Source organism: Carassius carassius, chromosome 3, assembly GCF_963082965.1.
Source record: "Carassius carassius chromosome 3, fCarCar2.1, whole genome shotgun sequence".
Classification (NCBI taxonomy): domain Eukaryota; kingdom Metazoa; phylum Chordata; class Actinopteri; order Cypriniformes; family Cyprinidae; genus Carassius; species Carassius carassius.
The window spans coordinates 9,623,215-9,642,105 of NC_081757.1; the positions used below are offsets into that span (position 1 = coordinate 9,623,215).

General features: G+C 36.8%; 1 protein-coding gene across 2 annotated transcripts in view; it reads left to right on the forward strand.

Annotated features, from left to right (window-relative positions):
• si:dkey-172j4.3 (diacylglycerol kinase delta) overlaps nucleotides 1–18,891 on the forward strand; it is a 62,080-nt gene that overhangs the window by 35,338 nt on the left and 7,851 nt on the right. The window contains exons 1-21 of one of the 2 annotated variants that reach the window (XM_059527863.1): nucleotides 580–827; nucleotides 8,273–8,383; nucleotides 8,495–8,575; nucleotides 8,754–8,858; nucleotides 9,562–9,694; nucleotides 9,964–10,070; nucleotides 10,149–10,274; nucleotides 10,505–10,607; nucleotides 11,308–11,467; nucleotides 11,735–11,843; nucleotides 12,401–12,540; nucleotides 12,655–12,739; nucleotides 12,893–12,978; nucleotides 13,087–13,186; nucleotides 13,432–13,636; nucleotides 14,006–14,104; nucleotides 15,514–15,604; nucleotides 17,132–17,239; nucleotides 17,373–17,469; nucleotides 17,735–17,842; nucleotides 18,696–18,809. In XM_059527863.1, coding sequence (XP_059383846.1) covers nucleotides 651–827; nucleotides 8,273–8,383; nucleotides 8,495–8,575; nucleotides 8,754–8,858; nucleotides 9,562–9,694; nucleotides 9,964–10,070; nucleotides 10,149–10,274; nucleotides 10,505–10,607; nucleotides 11,308–11,467; nucleotides 11,735–11,843; nucleotides 12,401–12,540; nucleotides 12,655–12,739; nucleotides 12,893–12,978; nucleotides 13,087–13,186; nucleotides 13,432–13,636; nucleotides 14,006–14,104; nucleotides 15,514–15,604; nucleotides 17,132–17,239; nucleotides 17,373–17,469; nucleotides 17,735–17,842; nucleotides 18,696–18,809 — 2,445 coding nt within the window. In that variant the 5' untranslated portion in view covers nucleotides 580–650. Of the gene's footprint in view, nucleotides 1–579; nucleotides 828–8,272; nucleotides 8,384–8,494; nucleotides 8,576–8,753; nucleotides 8,859–9,561; nucleotides 9,695–9,963; nucleotides 10,071–10,148; nucleotides 10,275–10,504; nucleotides 10,608–11,307; nucleotides 11,468–11,734; nucleotides 11,844–12,400; nucleotides 12,541–12,654; nucleotides 12,740–12,892; nucleotides 12,979–13,086; nucleotides 13,187–13,431; nucleotides 13,637–14,005; nucleotides 14,105–15,513; nucleotides 15,605–17,131; nucleotides 17,240–17,372; nucleotides 17,470–17,734; nucleotides 17,843–18,695; nucleotides 18,810–18,891 lie in introns of those variants that run through there. The other variant, XM_059527854.1, reaches the window with a different exon arrangement.

The window sequence follows — 18,891 nt, forward strand, 5'->3', positions numbered from 1 at the left end:
AAATTCAAATTATAAATAAAAATGAAAATAAAAATAAAGAAAGATTATTGGAGTACATTTTACAAGAAAATAAAATGTTTCACTTTAAAATGTGTGTGGTATTTGCTGTGTGTTTCTGTATAATTGTTTTTGAAATTTATTAGCAAATTATTTAGCAATTAGCAAATGTATATTTATAAAAATGTATTGTGTCTTTGCATATTAGAGCAAATTTCTTTTCAACTTTCAAATAAATGTGTGATTATTATTTTTATTTTCTGAAAAAAAAAATTCTGACAAACAAAAGACATCTTGCAGCAGTCTCCATTCACCAATCTCCTTTTTTTTTGGTTCCCAAAGGATGGTTCATTATCACAGTTAATCTAATAGGAACATCTGTCTTGGCCTATAGCTGCTTGGGATTTTCTGTGGTTATGTTAATACTGATGCTTACCAAACAAGTTTATCTAGTTCTAAAAATAGACCTTCACACGCCTCTCAGACGGTAGGTCCGGGTGTAATAGGATAGGCGGTCTTATCACTTCACCTGTAAGAGGAAGTTCTTTTTAAAAAGAAGGTGTGTCTTTCAGGTGCAGCCAGAAGGAACTCAGCGTGTTCCTGTGTGTCTGTAAGTGTGTGTGTGTACATGTCGATGGCTGAAGGGACCCATCATGCCCAGGCTGTGTCCAGGCAGTGTGTGTTGTTTTGCCCCGCTCTTGTTTGGCTGTGATGGAGGTGGGCAGGGAGATGCAAACCACTTAAGAGAAGAAGACTTTTTGGAAACCTCCTCCAACAGTTCAGTGAGAACAACAGAAGGACAGACAATCAGCAATAGTGTCTTCTCACAGGTTTGGATAGGCTATTCCATTTAATTCCACTTGACTTTGTGTAGTTTTTTTTTTTTTTTTTGCTTGTGAGGCTGAATGTTTTATCCCGGTCTTATCCGTTTGGTGATCTCTTCCTGTCAACAGATGATTCATGACTGGCTTTGTGCATATGTGTATTGGGTTAGACTCTCTGTATATGAGAGATGATGCAGTGTGTGTGTGTGTGTGTGTGTGTGTGTGTGTGCGCGCACGTCATAAGGTTTATCTGGGTTAGCAGGACATGCTCGTTTGTGCTGATCTGATTATCGAGGCATTAATGCAAAGCCTGTAATAAATAACAGAACTGGATGGTCTGGACAGTTAAAGACACACAGACACTGTTATTATCAAATTTTGTCCAAAGCATCTGTCACAGAACCATGAGTAGGCCAGGATTGTATTCGGATAAGATCTTTTTAATATCTCAATGTTGCTCCTTTACAGACATGAGATTTAATGAGGGCTTCTGCTTCTCAGGTTTGTCATCCTTAGACAAAAGCCCTTTTCAATTGGAGTCAGGTAAATTCAAACATGTCAGTGCTTTTTCACACAACCTCAGGAAAAGTTACAGCCCAGACAGGAATGTCTGTGATTGCAGTATGTAATTTGTTTGACGTGCTTCCTCATTTATTTGGACCTCTGTTGAATACAGAACACATACTTTATCTTTTTGCCAAGTTTCTTAGTGAAATAACAGCTTGCAGTTCATGTCCTTTTCAAATGTAAAATGAAAATGAATCCATAAGGAATATCCAGTCACAGATGATGTCATACCTGACTGCACAGCACAGAGTATGATCCTATCATCAATGAATTCCTTTCTTAATTATATACATAATGTACATGAAATCACTTAGACCTAGGTTAATAATGGTAACTGAAACATTTCTTTGACAGATTAATCCCAATTTAATTGTGCTAAAGACCTTGGTAATCTTATATCCTTATCCTCTATGGAAGAGATCTCAGTAATGTCAAACTGTGCTCTGATTTGCCGAGATGCCGAAACATTTGTCAAATATTTCCAACGCTAGATTATGTGAGCTATGCTAACCAGAATCATTTTAGCTATGTCATCCTACTGTATGTCACTAATTATTTGCATGTTATTGCCACTTATTTAAGAAGAAGCTACTAAATTGACTCTTGAGCAAGCTGATTAAAATTAGTCAAACTAAAACTGATACAAAATGTAATTAAGCCTAAGCAGAAACAGCTTGTAACAAAATTATTACAATTTAAAATCAAATTAAAATGAAAACTGAAAAAATTAAAAAAAGTGAATTAAAAAAGTTTATAAAATACTGAGTATTACACTTTTATTAGACATATGAATTAGCATTTCTCTGTAAAAAGGAACATATCTGCCTCCTGACTACTCAATTTCCATTTTTCATTTGTCACAAGATAATGAGAAGACATCTTTGAAAGCCTGTTGATGGAGGGATCAGCATGCACACTGATGTTCTGTGGCCATGTGTAATGTAGGATTAGTATTTATCAGCTCTCTCATCTCCACTGATCCAGTCGCCGGCCAAAAAACCATCATACCCTCGACCACTGAGTGTTCTTGTGTGTCCTGGCGGTCTGTAGATTGGATCACATGTGTTTCTACATGCACATATCATTCAAACACCACTTCCTTTTGAGGGGTGCAACACACCTTGTGGTTGCAGCTCAAAATGCATTTATTTTTAGCATCTAATAAACTCATATATCTAAAACTGTAGACTAACATGGTTGCTCTCTTTATGTGCATGAGTATATCTATCACTTGACCATTTTGACGTTCAAAGAACTCTCTGTCTTTAATGTACATCAGTCTGGCGGCTAGCCTCCTCCCGTTTAGGACTTGAAAGTGTTTTTTCTCTTTTTCTCAGCCTGTGATGTTGCCCTAATTTTAAGTACGGGTTTTTAGTTCAACTAAAGTTTAAATGAAAGCAAATGAAAACTTAACTCACCCTCAGGCCATCCAAGATGTCGTTGAACTTCTTTCTTCATCAGAAAAGATTTGGTGAAATGCAATGATTAATTTTTTATTTGTTTCTTACAAACAATTTTTATTTGTACTTCACAAGATGCTAAGTGATGGACTGGAGCTGTGTGGATTACTTGTGGATTATTGTGATGTTTTTATCAGCTGTTTGGATTCTCATTCAGACGGCACCCATCCATTCAAAACAAGTGATGTTATGCTATCCCTTCTGATAAAGACACACAGTACATTTTCAGCAAATTTTCATTCATGTGTGAACTATTCCCATTTTAAACCATATAAAAAATTTGAATGAGACCAAATATAAAGGTTTTGAATTGCTCACTGTAAAGCCAATATTAGCGATATTTAGCAATATTTAGTGTGTCACATGATGTGTTTATTAATCATTCAATAAAACTTGCTAAATGGTGTGTGATTTGCACAGTATGTGTGCAACAGTTCTCATTATTAGCACATTGCATGTGTAAGATCTGACACCGTTACTGAATGAGTCTTGGCTTCTTGAGGGTGACACCTCAGAGGTAGTAAATTCTCAGGCTGTGTGATTTAGTCTGTAATTAGCTGCACACACACACACACATAGGCTCTACTGCAGGGGCTGTAATCAGTTCATTAGGATAATTACTAGCTGTGAAAGGGACCCGTAGTCTCTGTGGGCGCTTTGGGTAATTGATCTGGCTCTAACTCAACTTTAACCAGACTGTACCATCTAACCCAAACTGTCTTTCATACTGTTGACACCGCACATTAATCCCATCTGATCTTTAGAAGTGTCATTTTGTACAGTAAGTGATGCAATCTTATTCCGTTTGTTCAGACTGTTTAGTCAATATCCGGTAAATCTGCATCAGGAAATTGTGCCTCTGCATATGTGAACTCACATGGCACATCAAAGATAATTGACAGGCATTACTGTATTTATACTTTCATGTATAATATTCTATATAAAGTGTGAGCAAATATGAGTTGTATTTGAACACAGCTCTAGACAATATTGAGCAGTTTTTATGATATTACAAAAAGGTCACAAAAGCTTTGTGTGGAGAGAAAAACTAATTTTAAGCTATCATTCACGAAACAAATAGGCTATTACTTGTAATATGATCTGACCTTTCAGAGACATATTATAAAAGTAGATTTCAATCAGATTTCTTACTAGATATGACTATGAATTAGATGTTTTACTGTTTGTAAAAATCTGATTTAGTTTGATTCTTTGCTACAGACAGATGAGTCAGATATGACCAAAACATCAGATATTTCCTGCCTGTCTGAACAAAGCTTTAGAGAGTTCTGTTTTTTTATTTTTTATTTATGAAATGTCTAGGAGGAGGAAAATGGATGGTTTTATATCTGAATCAACAAGGGATTTCTTAAGGGAAAAACAGTCTGTTGTTTTGATGAATAAGATTTGTGTTTAACCAGGCTTTGCTGAACAAAGAAAGTGTCTTCATTAATTTGTATCGATAAATGTAGCAACAGTGTTGACCTGTGCTTCTGGATAGTGTAGCTTATGGCCCTGCATGCTGTTAGTGTCACACAGTGTTTGACTACGCCTTTGGAACACTGATTGTTTGAATGACAGCTGTGTTTGCTGACAGCTCATTGGTATTTCCATGGCAACTGATAGATAAGGGTGATTGGCTGAAATTGGGCTATTGGTCTGATTGTGTTCAGTCATTGTAAACTATACAAGCAGTGTTATTTTTTTCCATTAAGGTCAATAGGAACATGTTAAGTTTGTACTGTTACAAATGGTAAGCATTTGTGCCTTACTCACTCAGGTTGATTTATTTTAAATGGACACTTAATAAAGATTTATTGCATGTGATTTGTTTATCTATGATGACAATTCCTGAATGGACAAGCGATATATTTTGGAGTTGTATAATTTGTTAATGACGCTTTTATGGCTAAGGGATTTAGTATTTTGAAGGTAATGCTTTCTTTTATATTTTCCCTTTTGTTCCCTTGCATATTTAGTGGAATCATCTTTCTGTCTCTCTCTCTTTCACTATTATAGATTGCATAGTTACCGAGCTGGGTTGGAGTTATTGAGTCATATTATGAGTATAATGACACATGATTGTCCTAATAGCCGCACTGGTTTGACTTAAAAAGCCACTCAGATCCACTTTAACGGGAATTCAAGGGTCAGAAGATGACTTATTCATCCCAATAGTTTTTGAAAAACAAAATTAAGACGTTTAGTAGTATTTCAAGGCTTTAAATTTACAAAGATTGCAGGGAAATTCATAAGCAAAAGCCATATTTTACAAAAGGTAGGTTAATTTCAGAGCAGAGAGGACCTGGGGAATGTAATTAGACTGAACGTCTAAGACTGAATTGTTTGTATTCACACCACAACAGCACCTCAAAGCCAGGTATTTGCATGGGAACAACAGACTCATCCGGAGGTCAAGATTTGGCAGGTTAGCTGTGCCTGTTATTTCCTTCTGGTGGATGGTGTAATAACATAATTATGGGGCCACATGGGGCCAAACATCTTTCTTTCAAAGTTAGCCATGTACATGTGACTGGCTGAAAAAAAAAAAAAGCATTCATAAACTCAGTACTCATAAATTGAAATGGCAGCATCCAGAGTAATTCCCATTGACACAAATGGGAATGCTAACGGGTAGCTCTCGCTAGGTTTTACAACTACTTGGATCTAATCAGCTTTGCTGAAAGGAATCATGGGATTTGTAGTCCCAGCACTATGTAGGGCATTGCAGATGCACTGTGTCCTTCAGATGACAGAGATGACAAAAAAGGAGGATAAAAAAGAGAAAGAAGGAGAGAACGACAGAAAACAGGGAAAGGAATGAACAGGGTGAGCCAGAATGATGCAAGAAAGAAGAGAGAAAGGAGGAAGAGAACAGCAGGGAGAATACAGAAGCGGCGGATTTGAGAGTAACTAAAAAGAGAGAGAGGAGGGGGATTAGAAGAGGAAGAGGAGATTAAACAAAAATAGCAATCATTGTGTGAGAATGTCTGTCCTTCGAGTTCCTCTGAGTCACCAGCTGACATCACTCTGTCTGTGTGTGTGTGTGTTTGCTTGCACACTGTGACAGATCAAAGATGTCCTCATCTTTTATGAATGTGGAACCAGCTCTGTTCTGAAAGGATGAAGTGAGTGATGTCTGGGTCTGATGCTTGTTTCAGTGTAGAGGGAAGCTTCACTGGCAGATATCCAGAAGTTTAGACTCTCACATTTTAACCATTTCATCCATCACATTTTGTACATTTGTTTCATTTTATTACACACACACACATTTTCTGTTTTCTGAGCTAATTATATTTTATAAAATACAAATATATTACCTTGTTTCCATAATGTAATTGACTTTGTTTTCAAGAAAAATATCAAAACCTCACCCACACACTCATTTGCGATAATCTCCTAAATTAGTATATACATACAATAGACTTCTGTTATTTTTATATTAATCTAAATATGACTGTAAACTAAAACAGTCCCTAAATCTACTCCAAGAAACCATTATTTAATTCTATTTTGTAAATGGTTTTTCTAATTGAAAATGACCCCCAGATGTCCTCAAAGGGAGGATTTGACAGATTTAACTACCTTCTGAGGGCAGTTTATGTCCCCAGACACATACATTTATGAGCTCTGCTGGGAGTCATGGTGGAGAAAATGAGACACCTGTTGAAAGGCATGTGGAGAATTTAATCACCTGCAAAAGTGACTCAGAGGTTATACTGACATTGCGGCTGAAAGTGGCTCAAATCTGATTCCCCCCACCCCCACCCCCCACACGCAAACATACACACGTGTGACGTAACCCTCAACTTACTCTCCATTTTTATGTTTGTATGCCATGTACCTGTATTGAAATACATTTGTAATGGTCATGATGCAATTCAGTACATTTAAAATATTAAATATGATTGCAGTTCAAATTAAAATTAAGTACATTGGCTTTTGTGTGTTAGTCGACACATCAAAAATACTGTAAGTATTTCTTAAAGCACAACAAAAGATTATTAAAATTATTGAAATTGTAATTATTTTAATTCTGTCATTAATTTTATATCTGGAGTATACTATAAATGCATTTTCAGTACAATTAAGCAGATTTATTTTTTTCAAGGACTGTGTAAAAATTAGAATCCGGCTCTTTGACTTTTATTCTGAATAGAGCCAGAGACATACAGAACATACACACACTCTTTATTTCTCACCAGACCATAAACTCCGTTAATGAATTCACTCCCTTCGTATGTACGTCATTACTCTTGGCAGGTTGCCTGGCTAGATTACTCATGTTGATTTCCTTCATGTTTAGTAACAACACTCTCACTCTCTTTGTACTCATTGTGACAGTTACGCTGTTGTTTCTGTCTCGTCAGCCTGTCTCACTGCTGACCAAGCTACTGTCGTTGTTCTGCCACGATCCACTTATGAAATCCACATCTCACGTCATGAGAGAGGACAGAATATGCCCCTGCATGTTTAGACAGGGACAGACTCTGTTGTAATTTGATTTTACTGTGCCACGGAGAACAGCTTTATTTGATTACTTGTTGAAAGTCTTTTATAGCTTCTCTGCCATTCTGAGCAGATTGAAGCATCAAGGTTTATGATGAAAGTCAGAGATGAATTGATGACATGACCATGTTTTAAAGGTCCATGGTGAACTTTGGAAATGTGGCAGTTCCTCTCTCAGTGTTATAAGCACTTGAGTCAGAAATGTTGCTAGGCGACAGATCAGGTTTTACTGTAAGCTTACCGTAATGCATTTATGGTTAACCATTGTTTGTTTTTTGTGAACAATTAAGCGATAGCAATGCAAAGAAAAAAGGAAGTGTTAGAAAGTGATCTAACTGGTTTTTCAGTGTTATGGTAAATCCGATAGAGACTCAGTTTAATATTCCAGTCCTCATTAGTCTTTTCCTCAGAATTATTAAAAAATTTGATTGTACTGCCAGCTACCAAAAGAGCACATTTTATCATGTTTAGAACAGTCAAAAACAGCATAAATAATGTGGGGAATAAAGCATAGAAAATGTGTCAAAAGCTCCAAATTTCATCTGGTACTGGTGATAAGCCACTGGGATTGAACTACAGGACTGTTAATGCAAGTTGAAGCCTCGGGGGTTTGTGTGTGTTCATTTCTTATTATGCTCAGTTATAACAAGCAGAAGACTGAATTTCATGCATGTGCAAAAGAAGCAATTTATGAACACCAGTAAATCCAATGGGCTGTGAAGCAGCTTCTAAAAATAGCCAGTTCTAGCATGGCATGAAAATGCTTCATTATGAAAAATGTGGCAGTAGGGAAACGCGTTTGCACACTGACTCATGAACACTATTATAAAAACAATCAAGTTGTTGTATTGGCATTAGCTGTCTTTTATGCCATATTTTAAATCTCTTTTCTCTTTCTTTGCATATGTTTTGTAGAAGAGTGTGAAGGAGGGTCTTCTACTCAAACAGACCAGCTCGTTTCAGAGATGGAAGAGGAGGTACTTTAAACTGCGAGGCAGGACTCTCTACTATGCCAAAGATTCAAAGGTAAAAGCATGGGTCTCTGTGTTCCTCTGGAGCAGACTGAACCTCAGGTGGTGCTGTATAGGTGCTTGTTTCATTGTTTTTTGGTGACAGAAACATGCTACTGTCTTGCAGTCTCTCATATTTGATGAGGTCGACCTCTCAGATGCCAGCGTGGCCGAGACCAGCACTAAGAACATCAACAACAGTTTCACAGTAAGTAAAAACCTCTTCCCAATGGGTTTCTCAAAACCTAGTGAGCGATTTTTAAAATATGCTGTCTACAGCAGGTGGGGATCTCACTGGATTTTGAGACAGCCCCATTCATTCATTCGTTCATTATTTACATCCGTTTAATAGCTCACAGCTATATGTCTTTTGCTCACTCTCCTAGGTTATCACTCCATTCCGTAAGCTGATGTTGTGTGCAGAGAGCAGGAAGGAGATGGAAGACTGGATCAGCGCTTTGAAATCTGTGCAGAAATGGGAGACTTATGAGGTTAGTGTTTAAAACTTCACCTTTGACCTCTCCATAATCATTTGAAAGGTTCAGTTAATGTGCATTGATGCCCGTGATGGCTGCACATTATCCAGTTTGATGTTCCTCCACATGGATTTCTTAGTTAAGTAATCAATAAATGAAAGCAGCAGAAGTAATTGCTATAACTGTTATTATGTTTAGGTGAAATATTGATGTAAAGGAGTAAGCATGTCAATCCATTTGATTTTTTAAATCTTTCATGCCTTTCTTACCAGACAGTTTAATAACGTTAATAACACTTAAATGATCCCAAGCAAGTCTTTGTATTTTCTAGGTCTACATCACATATTTACAGTGAATGAAAATTAAAATGTAAGTCATCTTGAGGCGGGACTATTATAGGTAACTGAAACTTAAACTAAAACAATATAAAGAAAATAATTTGTTACTTGAGAAATGAAACATTAACTGAAATATATATAAACAATGTATTTTCTCAAGTAAAGTAAAATTTGTAAGTAACTTGTAAGTAAAATTAAAATGAAAACAAAAAATATACACATTTAAACTAATTCAAAATATTAATAGTATCCTGCTTATACTAAAATAACTCTATCTTGCCAAATTGAGCCCCAGCCCCCTGGTTGAGAATCACTCCTTTAGATTTTATTGGTTAGGTATTTATAGTGCCAAAACGCTGATATGATTGTACTGATCATAGGCCAGTCAGTTTAACATGGAGCACTTCTCTGGGATGCATAACTGGTACGCCTGCTCACATGCCCGGCCCACCTTCTGCAATGTGTGTCGAGAGGCTCTGCCGGGGGTCACCTCTCATGGTCTTTCCTGTGAAGGTAAACATAAACACAAAGCTTTTTTTATTGTTGTCTATGCTTTTCATGTTTCCCATTATTTTAGTCTTTTTTTATGATCAGTTTGTTTGGATTTCCCTTTTCAGTGCCATTTACCCTTTCATGCGTTATTTATTCTGCTTGTAGAACCAACAATGACGTTGTTTGTTTATAGCGTAATCAATGAGTCATGAAGAGGAACATTGCCCTCAGCTTGTTATCACTTTCTAGTGGCGATCTGTTTAATGCCATCTTTTCTCTGCATGCGTTAGTGTGTAAGTTCAAAGCCCACAAGCGCTGTGCCATACGATCCACAAATAACTGTAAGTGGACCACTCTGGCATCTATAGGAAATGACATCTTAGAAGATGAGGATGGAGTAAGTGTATCTTTGAATTATAGATTATGCATGTGGTATATCCAGTGCTGTACCTGAATCAATGTGTTGTGTGTACAGGTTTCAATGCCACACCAGTGGTTGGAAGGGAACCTGCCGGTCAGCGCAAAGTGTGTGGTGTGCGATCGAAACTGCGGTAGCGTTCGTCGACTACAGGACTGGCGGTGTCTCTGGTGCAAAGCTATCGTACGTCACCTTCCTGCTTAATTTTTAAAACCGATCACAGTGTTGCATATATCACCACACCCACAATATCACACCCAATTCACTCTGTTACCATAACAACTAGATACCACGTAAACACCTAGAGTCTTTCTAGAGTCTTTCTTTCCTATCTTTATACAGGTGTGTACCTTGTGTAACCAGTGTGTCTGGGTATGAGTAGCCGGTGATATATCTGCATTTCCTGTGTGTAGGTGCATAACAGCTGTAAGGAGCAGTTGGGAAAGGTTTGTCCTCTGGGTCAGTGTAAGGTCTCCATCATTCCACCCACTGCACTTAACAGCATCGACTCTGACGGTAAGGGTTGCCCTGGCAACTGCATCAGCTCAGTTGTCTCTATAATGCCTGTATACATTGTTACATGCTTTTGTGTGTGGACTTGCAAATGACATCATTTACTTGAAGTATAATCGTCACTATGACCATTAAATATATCCATTATATATCTGAAGAAATATAGACTTTCTGAAATAATATTTTCTAGTTATTTAACTACTTATATATAATATAATATGTAATATTTAACTATCATTCAACATTTTGAGGTAAATAAGGTCAAAAGTGACAATAAAGAAAAACAAAATTCTAATTGATGCTGATCCCACCTAGATTCAAACCACACACATAAACAAATTGTAGCATAATGTTTTCTGATGACTTTAATCTGGTTACGTTTTGGATATTTTTCTGAAAGCAATGACCAGAAAACAATGAAAGAAACAAACAAGCAAAACAACTTACAAAAGTACTGTGACAGTCAGGTTCTCATTGTACTGCCAAAATACGTACATTTAAAAATGTACTTTTAATTTTTAAGTTGTATTGCCATTACTTCTGCTACATTTGCAATGGAGACAGTGTTTAAAGCTGGTTACATTTCTAAACATGACATCCCTCCCAAGTTCTTCTCCTCTCCTCTCCTTCTCTCATTGCCTCTCTCTCTCCTCCCTATCCAATCCCTCAATTGTCCCTCTTCATCATCCCTTGCCTCCTGCAGGCTTCTGGAAAGCCACCAGTCCATCCTGCTCGAGTCCTCTGCTGGTTCTGGTGAACAGTAAGAGTGGTGACAACCAGGGCGTGAAGTTCCTGCGCAGGTTTAGGCAGCTATTAAACCCGGCACAGGTCTTTGACCTCATGAATGGCGGCCCACAGCTGGGGTAAGGTTAACGCCCGCTTATCACACACTGCAATAGCAATTAAAAGGCTTTGTAAAGCAATAAAACTGTCAGGAATCAGTCACAGTAGCTTAAACAAGCTTTTACAACTTTTACAAACTTTTTTGTTTGATAACTGAAACATTTTTAGTCAAAATGTGCTTTCAAACCAATAGTATCCTGACATATTTTAACATACAAATTTGTTGGCCAAGTGTATTTGCACTCTGAACCATATTTGTTGTTTTCTGTTTTTGTTTGTGTATACAGGCTTCGTCTCTTCCAGAAGTTTGAGACCTTTCGTATCCTGGTGTGTGGTGGAGATGGGAGCGTGGGCTGGGTTCTTTCTGAACTGGACAAACTCAGCCTGCACAAACAGGTCCGAATAACCAGAAGAAAACATAGTTCTTACATTTAAATAAAAGATTATGAAAACAATCATTTCTGATGTTAAAATAGACCAAGTCAGAAAAACATTCATTAAATTAATCAAATAAGACTAAGAATACCTTTATATTACAAAAGATTTCTGTTTCAAATAAATATGTTATATTCATCAAAGAATGCTGACAAAATGATCACGATTGCCATAAAAATAAGTAGCTGTTTTCATCATTGCTAATAATAAGAAATGTTTCTTTAGTACCAAATCAGCATATTTGACTGATTTCTTAATCTGAGTTGTGTGACTGAAATAATGCCTGCTGTAAAATCCTGCTTTGCCTTCACTGGAATAAATTACCGTTTAAATTATGTTAAAATAAAAATTGCTATTTTAAATGTGAATAATATTTCACAATATTACTGCTTTTACTGTATTTTTGGGGGGAAAAATGCTTGGTGAGCATAGAAGACTTTTTTCTAAATCTTACAGACACAAGTAGTGTACTGTACATGCAGTAGGGTCACGTCTTCATTGTGTTGGGTGTGTAACAGTGCCAGCTGGGCGTGCTGCCGCTGGGCACAGGAAATGACCTGGCACGTGTGCTGGGCTGGGGAGGACTGTGTGATGATGATGCTCAGCTGCTGCAGATACTGGAGAAACTGGAGAGAGCTACAACCAAGATGCTGGACAGGTGAGAGACAGAGTAAAAGAGAAAGATTGAATGAATGAGCGAATGAGCCAATGGGTGGATGATTGACTCTCACCAAACCTGTCTCTCTGTTCCTGAATGTGTGTTATGTCACAGATGGAGTGTGATGACCTATGAAGTGCCCACCAAACAGACTCCAGCTATTGTAAAGGAGGAGGATCCATCAGACTCTCCCTTACAAGTAATCTTGAAATCACAGTATTGCTATTTTTACTGTAATTTGATCAAATAATTGCAGCCTTGGTAGAACTTCTTTCAGAAACATAAAACATCTTACCAACTCCAACCTTTGAATTTAATTGCAAGTTTTCTAAATGATGTTTCCGAAATCCAGATTACACAATATGCCGATTCTGTTGCCACTCATTTGACCAAAATCCTGGACTCTGACAAACACAGTGACGTTATATCATCTGCTAAGTGAGTATAAAGATGGTTTGTGTGTGTGGATGTGTTGTGAGGGTTATGTTTATTTTATTTAAAACATATTTAAAAATCCTTTTGTCTTCCGGTCTCTTTCTGTCACAGGTTTCTGTGTGGAACAGTGAATGATTTTGTGGCTGAGGTCGGCAAAGCTTATGAACGGGCCACAGAGAATAAAGAGGAGGCTGATGCTATGGCAAAAAAGGTCAATCTTGAGGCTTATTAAACATTTAAATGATGAGCCCAAAGAATGTGTAAATTGTTAAATAAACAGACAAATAATGAGTTTGATGAACAGAGAAACTAAATGAACATTCAGAAAATAAGTGAAAAGATTACTTAAATGAACAGATAAATAGACACTTAAATGAAGAGTCAAATGAAGAGTCCTGTTCTTTATAAGCAAAAACAAAAAAACTGTTTTGATTTGTGCTGGTGTGTCTCTCACAGTGTGCCATGTTGAATGAGAAGCTGGACTCTTTGGTTAAGGCTCTCACTGAAGACGCCAATGCCCAGCTGGTACCATCCGGGTCCATCTCACCAGACGAGAGCGACACTGATCAGTCCAGACCCTTCAGATCAAAAGAGCAGCTGATGCTGAGGGCCAACAGCCTGAAGAAAGCACTCCGACAAATCATAGATCAGGCAGAAAAAGGTTCATCCTTCACCGTATATGAGTGGAAAGTAACTGGATTTTGGGCTAGGATTAGATTACATAGAATAAACCTCAAGTCAAACAAATCATTTATATATTGTAGAGTACTGTAAGGCAAAGCTATTGTACTTCATTAAGATAATTGTTAAAAAACATCAAAACATGCCCAGGGCTTTTCACCCAACATGAAATGGCTTTAATAAAAAACACTTCAGCTTTTAGTTTCTGCCGTGCTTGTCTTGATTGTATTTAAATAAGGTAAAGCTGAAGTCCATTGTTTGCAGATGTACAGTACAGGAATGACACAGCATGTTACATGTGGCTACTGGACCACTTCAGTCAATATTTAATTGTACTGTTTTCTCTCAGTGGTGGACGAGCAGAACAGACAAACCCAGGTGCAGAGAATGCCGTCCTCCTCATCGATCAAAATAGGCAGCAGTGAGGACCTCAAGGAGGCGGAGCCACGTGAGTAATAAACTCAGCTTATGAATATTAATACTGTAGATGGTACCAGGTAATTAGATCCTTAGAGGTTCTCAATTAATCTGTGGCTTTGAAATTGTATTCAAACCATTGGCATTTGAATATATGCCAGCTGTTCTTAACAAAATAGCAAACCAAATTACAGTTGGCCTCAACCTGTGGCTTATTAAACCACCCACCACAGTCCCTGAATGAAACCGCACAGTTAAAGGATCATTACTCATTTTGTGAATATGAAGGTTTGCTGTACAAACTAATACTAAAGAATACATTTGGTGTATAAATTAGAGGGATAAAAAATAACAATATGTGTGCAGAATGTCCTGGTGGGAAACATTGCTTCAGTTAAATTGAAGCAGAACCTAAATCATCCACCCCAGACACTGTCTGAAAAAAAGGTCGTCCCTCAGACATTTCTGTGTGAGCAGGGAGATGGGAAAAAGGAAAAGGCCAAGGATCGCTCGAAGTAGCAACAGAGTTAATTAACATCCAATATATCAACATGCATAACACTGCATTAGCTGACATAAAGGGCAGCACTAAAGAACCAGTTTTCCATAAGAACTTGTGCTTTGTTTGTATATAATTGTATATAATATAATTCAAGTTATAATTTTTATAATACTGTATTAACTATACTTAATACTGTATATTAACTGATAATACTCTACTTAACATATATCACTGCCACATGAAACTGATTCAAGTATTTCTGAGTCATTTGAACAAGTGAAAATCAGCTCTTCGTGTACATTTGAATTAGCTTTTTCAAAGAAAATAACTAGCTTCACTTGACAAGTGTTTGTTCTGTCAATTAGAAATAGAAAAATAAATTAAAATTTAATTAATAATAAACTTTACTCAAAATATATGAGGAGTAAGTGTTGAAATTAATTTGTCTGTTGTTTTGTGTGATTTTGCAGAGTGAGATCTGTTAGTGTTTAATGTTCTGTGATGTCAGGAGTTTTCAGGGGTTGCCTCTGCACAGAGGAGTAGAGCTCGTGATTCGGTTGAAGGATGGGATAAAGAACATTAAGTCTATATTTTTGCAATATTTAAAAAAGCAATAACTGCATATGCCATTGCAGTGATAGATGCTTTACTTTCTTAGACTCATTCTTATATTTAGTTAAAAGAAAGCTGTAGGCTACGAGAAATTTTCAGGTTCACAAAGTGTTTGAGAAAGTACTTTTCAGTGTTTCATTTAGTTTAATAAATGTAGTTTATCTTTTTTAGTACACTTTAAATCTTTTCATAGTACTTATACATTTTAAAACTCAACTGATTTAAGGAAATCAGTTTACCCAAATTAAGTATCATTGTGTTTGGGTAATATTTCTCTTTCTCTTCTAATGGCTGCATCTCTGTCTATACCTTAATTTCATTGACAGGTCAAAACACATTGAGTCCAACCACTACAGCCCCTATTTTACTGGAGAAGTCAGAGAGCTTCAGCCCTGTGCTTTTCTCTGAAGACTCTGTGTAAGGCTGTGCAAACACACATACATACACACACACACACACACACACGTGTGCATTAAAGAGCTCTTATCCTTCTCCAGAGAAGTGCCATAATGACATCTGAGGTTCCAGTAGCTCTAAAACCTTGTTGTTAGTGTAATATCCCAGAGTGTGTTCGCCATTCCACTCCCTGACACACTATTCCAGCACAGTCTCAGTGGACATAAATCTGTTTTCATAATGAGTCCTTCATTTGACTATCAGAGATGATCTTTGGTTACTGCATACTCTATGACTGTGCTTTGGAACCTATAGTGAACTGCATGTCTGGACAGTGTTTGTGGGCCTCATAGGTGCATTTGAAAGTTCAAAAACCTATATGATGCCCAGAAATGCAACATATTATGTTTTTAACCACAGCCTACTATATGTGTTTCCAGGACTCATGTTTTCAATGTTAGGATTATTTAATTAATTATAGAGATCAGTTTTAGATTAGCCGAAAATAAGTAAAGGCTGTTGTGCATGGCGTTGCAACACTATGGAAATCTACACATTTCATCGTCTGTAGAATTACATTATTAGCAGCAGATCAGGACATACTCAAATTGTTGTGATAATGATATTGTGTGCATTGTACAAATCATGAAGCCCCAAACAGCTAAACTCAACCGTGGAGATAAATATAAGGTCAAAGGCTACAGCTGATCAAATGGGACCACTCACCATTGCCACCTCTGTATATGAGCGGCTCTTAATGAAAAGATATGGACAATAAATATAAAAATACAGTATTTATTACATTTCTTATGCTCATCAAGGCTGAGTTTGGTTGATCAAAAATACACTAAAAACTGAAATATTTTACACTTAGTAATATTAAAATGTATAATAAATGTTTTCTATTTTAATATATTTTAAAATATTATTTATTTCAGCCATGGAAAATCTATATTTTCAGCAGCTATTTCTCCAGTCTTCAGTGTCACATGATCCTTCAGAGATCATTCTGATAATCTTATTATCATTGTTGAAAACAGTACTGCTGCTGAATATTTTCGTGGAACCCATGATCTATTTTTGAGGAATAGAAAGAAGAAAGAAATCTTGTAACTATGTAAAGTGTCAATTTTGATCAATTTACAAACGTGTCCTTGCTTTATTTTAATTTCTTAATAAAAAGGAAAAATCTTACAGAGCCCAAACTTTTTTTGTACAGCAGTATATACATTATATTATATAATGCTTAATAGATTTTAAAAAGGACAGCTCTTTTCATATCCATCATTAAAATATACTTGTCTAACAAATACAAAACCCTTTACCTTTGTGACATTGCTTACAATTTTATCTATAGATAAATAAATAAATACATAAATACAATAAATTTAGATTTTCAATGAGTGAACAGTGAACAGTTTATTGTGAACAGTGTCAGTATGATGAGCACAACTACCTTCGCTGTTCATTTAGCACTCCAAAAATATTTTTGATTCGTGAGTGACTCAGCTTACACACATTCATTCTGATTGTTTCTTTGTTCCACAGGCAATGCACTGAAAAGTGTGTGATGAATAACTATTTTGGCATTGGGCTGGATGCCAAAATATCTCTTGAGTTTAACAATAAGAGAGACGAACACCCAAAGAAGTGCAGGTAAGAGCGAAAAAATATTTAATGATATCTGAACAGTGTTCACTTAATCCATAGAAATGTTTTTGCATTTTGCCAAATGCTGTTGTTTATGTAATGTTGACTGAAACTGTGAAGTCTTCTTTGTTTTTAACAGTAGTCGCACTAAAAACATGATGTGGTATGGAGTACTAGGGACCAAAGAACTGGTGCAGAAAACCTATAAGAACCTGGAACAAAGAGTCCAGCTGGAGGTATGAGCGCAGAGAATGAAAGATGCTGACATTTGGGCTGAATGCATTTCTCTCATTCTGACCTTAAATGGAAAGAGAAAACACTCTTTGTGCCATTTACTTTACTTCACACACTGCTGCTTTTCCATTGTGTGTATGTGTATGTGTACCTGCACATGTACTGTTCACTTGTATAAGAGGTCATGGTTTCGTGTTTCAGACATTTTTCTGAGACACTGTACATCATGTAACCACTCTCTTTTTCTCTTTCTGTCGTTGTGTGCAGTGTGATGGAGTGCCCATGTCCTTGCCGAGTCTTCAGGGCCTTGCTGTTTTGAACATCCCCAGCTATGCAGGAGGCATTAATTTCTGGGGTGGCACCAAAGAGGACAATGTGAGTCCATCAATGAAACTGAATTTGTGTTCAGCACTTTAACTTTACTTTACTTTCCAGAGGGCAGTTCAGTTCAACAAAGTGAAAATCATCTCAGAGTTGAACAGATGACTCTGTGCCCTGAGTTTATCTTCAGTGCTTCTCTTTAATGTTCTGAGATGTCAATAAGCAATGGCTCCTGGCCAGAGTTTCTTCCTACAGATATGACATTCAGAATGCATCAACCACATTTACAGCCACTCATCAATCCATCAATTCCCTTTCAGCATCATTTTTCAAGAACAAATTGTCAGTGCGATAAAGTGTGCTGTGGCGTATAAACAAGAAGCAATGTGAAACCAGTGAGGAGAGCAAATGATGGAAAATACAACAAGATGAGAATGTTAAACAGCTTTGTACACAGTACAAATGCAATAAGTGTGCTAATATATAGTACACAGAAGACTAAAAAAAGATATATTTTATGCTCTTGCTCATGGAATATTTCTTAAGTATGCAGTATAATAGGTGCAAAAAAAGTTATATATATATACATTACAGAGGATAACCATCTTAACTGGAGTGACTCTGTCATCGGATCTATCCAACTCGGATTACTGTAACAGATTCTTTCCTGTAAAGTGTATTGGTCTAGTACAGAGGGATATCATGATGTCATTTCCCAGCAAGAGTCAGGGTGTGCATAAGACTTCTGGTCCTTCCTGGGTTTCATCTGATTTTGTCATAGTTTCTTACCTTAAAACATGCAGATATACTGTAGAAAAGGATAAATATAGACTTGTGTAAATAAATGTTCAGATCATGAGAATGTGGTGGACATTCTGAAATTCTGTCTGCTGTTGTATTCATGTAGAATTTCGGGGCTCCATCTTTTGATGATAAGAAGTTGGAGGTGGTGGCTGTGTTCGGCAGCATGCAGATGGCCATGTCTCGAGTCATCAACCTGCAGCATCACCGCATCGCACAGGTCTGAACTCAAGCCCACAATTCACTGAAACATCATTGAAAAATCATTTTTCTTTGAAGCCATGTTGGAATTTGAATTCAGT